Source organism: Ascaphus truei, chromosome 2 (genome assembly GCF_040206685.1).
Source record: "Ascaphus truei isolate aAscTru1 chromosome 2, aAscTru1.hap1, whole genome shotgun sequence".
Taxonomy (NCBI): Eukaryota; Metazoa; Chordata; class Amphibia; order Anura; family Ascaphidae; genus Ascaphus; species Ascaphus truei.
Window position 1 is genome coordinate 435,809,921 of NC_134484.1, and position 6,713 is coordinate 435,816,633.

A 6,713-nucleotide genomic window follows, 5' to 3' on the forward strand; every position below is an offset into this window, starting at 1 on the left:
TCAATTGCAAAAAGTCTCTGGGTTAGCCTTCAATAGAAGGTGACAACGCTGGTTGTTAGTTGTGACACCCTTTAACAACAATGGAATGTCCAATTACTATGCATACAGTGCAGAAACATAACATTTTGTCATGCTCACTTTCCCCGTTTACTTTGTCTTTTTGTATGTTATCCTATTCACATAAAGCTAGGAAACGGTCTCTAATTTGTGTGCGGATTTCCTGCTTCCTGAAATGCATTTAATGATTTTGTGATTTGTATTATTTCTGCACCCAATATAGTACCACATTGCATGGAAACGGTGTGTTGCCACCTTGTGTGCAGCTGACATAAGTGTTTTTGTAATACGTATCTGCAAACATTTGTACTACCATCATTAAACACCATTTGTATTAATTATTCACAGAAACGCCAACAAAGCATTCAGTGACTGTCGGACATTACTGTTCATTAAATAATGATGTGATCAGAAATGTCATGCAGTTGCTATGCATAAGGTTTTAACAGTCACAAGTCAAGATGCGGCTCAGATCATATCTACTTCAAGACATAACATTTGGCAGCAATTATTTAACTTTTGAAAGATAAGTTCATATTTTTAGTTAAACTGTCTGCCTCTAAAAAAAAAACACATTACATTCAGAATTTTAATTGCTAGTCTAAGCAGCGGAATACAATCTTGTGCCTCTAACAAGACCTATTCCCTAAGCTCTGAGTAAAAAAAAAATTTAACCCTGATGTTTGAGACACTTCGAACAGTCTTGAAGAACTTGTAACTAAGACACATGGAAGGACTTTCGACTGAAGGAGGGGCTCCGTGTCAGTGAACAAGGACACTGAGTTTGAAGCAGGGGAGCCTGGTTCAATTCCTGGTGTCTGCTCCTTGTAACCTTGGGCAAGTCACTTTATCTCCCTGTACCACAGGTACCAAAAACAGATTGTGAGCTCATCTGGGCAGAGAATGTAAAAATCCTATGTACAATGCTGCTTACCGCGCACTATAATGTAATTGTGAAGCATTTGGGTCCCAGTGGGAGAAAAGTGCTATATGCAATAAGGTTATTAATATATTTGTCTACAAAGCACCTTTTTCCCCTTTTGTAAAAACATTTGGGAAATTACCTGAATGCCAGATCACATGTGATTGCAGTGGAATTGCCATTGCCACTATTACACCTTGCATTAATCAGCAAACCTAGTGCAACCAGGATGGGCAGACAAATTTGAAGAAAGAGCTGTCCCTACATGGGTTGCCTGCTGCTCTGTGGTTACATTGCATCAAGGGCTCTATTTATATTCCACTTACATAGGTGGTTAAAGATCGTGGATGGAAGGTAAAATGCGACACGTACGCATTTATTCACTATAAGGTGGAAGGCACCCTGAAAGCGACAGCTGTGATCAGATAGAGATAAAAAGTTCCCCTTACATACCTGCCATAATGGCTTACAACAGGAACTTCTGTTCGATACACTAAATAAACCCTCCGTTGGTTAATTTGGAGTTGAAGTACCGTCATTATGCACCACAGCCAAAGCCTGTATCCCTTTTAGCTCACAGCCTTAGGTGACACATGCTCTGAATCTTTTGTATGTGGTTTAAACAAAGTGTGCTGGATGTGGCCTTGCGCGTGTGTGTTTTTAAATCTTTTCTCCGATGAACATAATATATTTGGGCTTCTATTTTTCTCTCTGGCAGGAGTGAGCAACGCTGAAGCACGCCAGCCAGGGAAATCTCCAAGCTTTAGTGTAAACTGGATTGTGGACAGCCCCGATCTTGAGGTTATTAACGCTACAACAGGAAAGACGGAATGTGGGAACTCATCAAGGCTTTGCAAGCACATGTTGTACGCTCGATGGGCAAAGCTTTATGAAAAGGTGCGGTATAATTTGATCGCTGCCAAATGGTCCCAGCGTGGCAGTTTTATGTATCCGTTTACAAAATAATGGCCAAAATATTGCAGATTAATAGACTAATAATTGTTGTAAAATTAATAACTGATCATTTTTCAATGTACAATTTTTTCTAATCTTTAAGAGAACAGTGCACTGCAGGCCCTTCTTGCAACAAATCTGGGTTAAGGATACCTCCCCTTATATTGCATTTTAGAACCTATCTAAATCAATAAATAAAACAATCACACAAATGGAAAATGCCAAAGATTGCAAAAATAGAAAAGCACCAATCATCCATATAAATACATAATATTGATGTGCCAGTACCGTGCACCCAGTAGTTTAGGTCTGAAATGTATGCTAAAAAAAATCATTAGGTGATACTGCAGGAAAGAACGATTTTTCTCTTGCAGTTTTCCTTTGTTAACAATTATTAGCAATCAGGTTGTTGTATTTTAAGGTATTCAAAGATTCGTGCATCATCACCTTATAAAAGCCCAAGCTTATACTGCAAAATATTATAATTGTGTCCCTCTCTTTTACCCTTTAAATTCAAGATTTCTGTTTTATTTCGTATTTCCCCTTATTTATTGTATTTGACTGTTTCAGTGTATTATGGAGATGCTCCTTTGCTTTGTCCATTTTTACACCATATTTATTATCTTTCTGTTATTTTGGTTTGATGTTTTGCTTAACCTGCATTTTTTTCTACTTGGGTGTATACACTGCAATATTATATTGCACTATGTTCATAAGTGGCAATGCTTTCAAAATGTGTTTTTCTGTTATCACTGATCTTGTGCTAAATTCATGCATCAATAATTAATTAATAGATAAAAGGTAAATGGCATTAGCTTGGTTTCATGGGTTCTAATACTTCAAATACATTTGACATGTCATGCTGTACACATTAAGGGCCTTATTCTGTATCTGCTAAAGTGGCTGCTCAGGACGAATATCCTCATTGAGGTATACAGGAATTCTCATTTGAAAACAGCCTACAAGTCTGCTTTGGCAGATATAGCATAAGGCCTTAAGATATGGGTATTTGGATATACAAAATCATAATGTATACATAGTCATCAACAGGTCAGGTGTTAAGGATATCCCTGCTTCAGCACATGTGGCTCAATCATTGGCTGAGTCGTTGATTGAGCCACCTGTGCTGATGCAGGGATATCCTTAAAACCAGACCTGATGGTGGCCCTTGAGGGTTGTAGTTTGCCACCCCTCCTATAGACTTACCCTCAAATTCTGGGCATATTGGGATCATATAGTAAATGTCTTGTAATACTGAACTGTACGTAGCCCTTAAAATTTTGTATTTTGAATGCTCTGTATTATAAACAGTACATTTTTAATTACCTTACATCTTCACCATGTGCTTTGCTTTAACAAAAAAAATACAATCTGCAACTAGTCTAATATGCTTTTTTTAGCTGACTAATCCATTTGGAAAATAAATGTAAAAACTACAGTATATAGCTGAATGTCAGTGTTTATTTTATAATAATAATACTTTTTTTTTTTTATTATTATTATTATTATAATAATACTGAAGCCAAAAGTTATTCCCTGCCTTGCTAGCTTTTCTCTAACTCTCATAGGTACTTATCACAGAGAGCAATAAATAATGAGTTATGTTCTTTACTGACAACACACATTTTACGCAGTGTGTTAGTTACAAGAACCATTCAAACAGAATTTAACAACCCTTTGCTACTATATTTATGAGCATTTTAAGGTTGGCAATTAGATACTACTCAGTGAAAGAGCTAATTGAATTTCTGATTAAATGCTTTTTCCATTCCTCACAACGGGGCAAGTTATTACTACCAATATTGACAAAATAATTAATTTTAGTTAAGCTAAAAAGGATTTATTGACACTTTCATTCCTTTTGATTGTGCCTCTTGGTACATGGTATAATATATCATTTGTAATACTGGTCAATGAAATTGCACATAGGATTACAACAAATGCATTGTGTTGAGACATTTCTTGATAAAGTCTTTGCTCCCATTTGTTTTCTGTCTTTTTCCTTTTGCTTTTACTAATAACCCCCAATACTTTAGTGTAGTGACTGACAGAACATTGTTACTGTTGGCTTCCTAAAAAGATACGTTTATTTTTTATGCATATGGATTTTTGCCTAGGGTGTAGATCTAATAGCCAAGTTATTCCTGGAGAAGTATAGATTTGTTGTACAACGCTTTGGACTTCACAGGTCTCAGTACCTGCCAGGTTTTTAAAACTCAGTGCACTAGAATCTATTTTTAAAAATATCCTCATGTCTCTTCATCAAAAATAATCACAGTATATTTTTCATGTACTATTTTTATAGACAAATTGAGTCAAGCACAACAAAAAGTGAAAGAATGCAATAAGTAGCAAAAAAGGGTCATTTTAAGACGCCATAGTAGCGTCCAACGTTTAGGTGCATACAAGCACCTTCGTCAGGGTTAACTTTCATGCCATAATTATTAACAGTTAAATGTTGCCATTTCATTGGTAACATACAGTACATACAATTTGTTAATTTCCCATGTGTTAAGGAAAATCACAAACATTTTTGATAATCATTTCCCAATGTTAGTTTAAGCTGTGGGATTTTCTAATGAATCAAGGGTGAAAAACTGGTAATAGTTTTGCAAAAGAACAAAAACAAAAATGAAACTGCAAAGCAAACTGACCGGATCTTCTAGAACAGGAAATGTTTAGCTCCAAATCAGCAAATGCCAATTCAACAGGACAGGAAAAATATAAAGCAGCAATCACCCCCCAAAAATTATGGTTTTTTTTTTTTTTGCTGAATTTTCACCTGTTTATTATTTCACTGGCATCAGCTGTTACCATGTCAACCTCTGTGTGCAGCAAATAAAAATATCACTTGTGAGCACATTCCCATGTCTCAGACAGGTAAATGACAGGGGCCATTATAACTTCTCAAAGCGGTAAATGTTTAGCAACTAATATCTCCAGAATGGAACTACATCATTAAAAAAAAAAAGCAGCATTCCTAAAAACAATAGCAACACAGGATGTCATCATAGTAACAAGGAAAGGAAATCTTTGGGGTTTTTTATGGTGGGTAGAAGGGATTTCTGCTTTAAATGAGTCCTAAATGTTTGCCGAGGCAACATATGTCCTGTTCTGTTGTGATCTGATTTTTTTTTTCTTGCACGCTTTAGAATATATAAATCATAAGATAAAATTGTCTTCTAAAATGTTATGCTTTGTGTATGGCACCGCTAGCTTTATTTTGTTTTGATGAAAGCCAAGTGAAACAAAACTGCACAGAAAGCGTTGCTGCCTTATGAAAATAAGCTTAGAAATGTGTATGCCTCATGCGCGGTCTGTGGGATTCATTGCACTCTTCTGATGGTTTTGTTCTGCAGCTGAGCACAAGGATTTCAAGTCATGGGGAAAGGCCATCAGTGTACTGCGAAGCAAAGCTGGTGGATCCGATGTATCAGTCCGTCAAGCAGCAGCTGTTTAAAGCCGTGGAGAAAGCCGGCCTCGGCACATGGGTGAAAAAGCCCCCAGAGCAAGATCAGTTTCTACTAACTCTGTAAATCCTGGGAACATCTTTACCCCGTGACCGGGTTGTACTGAATTTGGGGAGGTTATTTAAACTGGCCGAATTTATATGCCCTCTGTGCGAACTTTGTTATCAATAAACTTCACTAGAATATTTTTGTAATGCAGTAAATACCTAGGAATATATGATGTATTTGACTTGTTTGCCTCTTTTTGGTTAGAGGGGACAGCAAAGCGTTGTGTGGCAGTCTCCTCCAGCCTGGGAGTTAACGTACTAAGCCTACAAATAGAAACCTTTCTTTTTAAGTAGAGATTCTCTAGTACAGGAGTGGCCAACTCCAGTCCTCAAGGGCCACCAATAGGTCAGGTTTTCAGGATATCACTGCTTCAGCATTGGTGGTGCAGTCTTCGTCTGAACCGCTGAATAAGCCACCTGTGCTGAAGCAGCAATATCCTGAAAACCTGACCTGCAGTTGGCCACCCCTGCTCTTGTGCTCTGGAAGTCCAATGTAAAGAACCCGCAGTTTTTGTCGCTGACTCTGCGTATATCAACCTGGTGGTTCCACGTGTACATTTCTAAAAAAAAAATATGAAGCCAAGAGAACTACAGTGTTTCTGGGTTAATACCGATAGAAACATAAGGAGGGAAAAAAAACTATGGGGCCTATGCAGAGAGCAGCGAATTTTAAAATTGGCGAATTTATTAAAAAGTAGCTTTTTTGGAGAGTTTTAATCTCCATATGCAGAAAAGTGCGAATTCTGCTATGTTTAACATGGATGCGTGTGGCGAGTTTAAATTGGCGAGATGCGCGCTTCAGAAATGTGTTAAAACAAATTCGCGCCTTTTTTTTTCCCTTTGCAATGGCCGCGAGCGGCAGTTTTTTTTGGCGAGGCAAAACGGAGACAATCGCGCCATTTTATTGGCGCGAACAGCCGCTAGATGCCGTTCGCGCCTCTCTGCATACGGATATTTTTAAAACTGGCGAGATTGAGGTTCTCGCCAGCCGCGAGGCGAGTTTTACAAATAGAAAAGAAAAATTGGCGCGTTTTTCGGAACTCGCCATTTTCTGCTGCTTTCTGCGCGATTTTCTCCAAAAAATGGCGAATTTCGAAATAGCGCTGCTCTCTGCATAGGCCCCATAGTGCCTGTGCAACACAGTGGGGTCTTCAGATATATGGTAACTAAATAACAAAGCCAGTGGATACGGAAATCCAGTAAAATAAGAACTTGCCTCAGAACTGGCATCTTAGCAGCCGAAGCGGTCAACTGTTGTAATAC

At 37.9% G+C, this 6,713-nt stretch overlaps 1 protein-coding gene across 1 annotated transcript in view; it reads left to right on the forward strand.

Annotated features, from left to right (window-relative positions):
- ADARB2 (adenosine deaminase RNA specific B2 (inactive)) overlaps window positions 1-5,588 on the forward strand; it is a 623,258-nt gene extending 617,670 nt beyond the window's left edge. Inside the window, exons 9-10 of the mRNA XM_075587794.1 lie at window positions 1,698-1,876; window positions 5,293-5,588. Of these exons, the coding sequence (XP_075443909.1) occupies window positions 1,698-1,876; window positions 5,293-5,469 (356 nt within the window). The 3' untranslated portion in view covers window positions 5,470-5,588. The remainder of the gene's footprint in view (window positions 1-1,697; window positions 1,877-5,292) is intronic.
- Window positions 5,589-6,713: the final 1,125 nt, after the last annotated feature.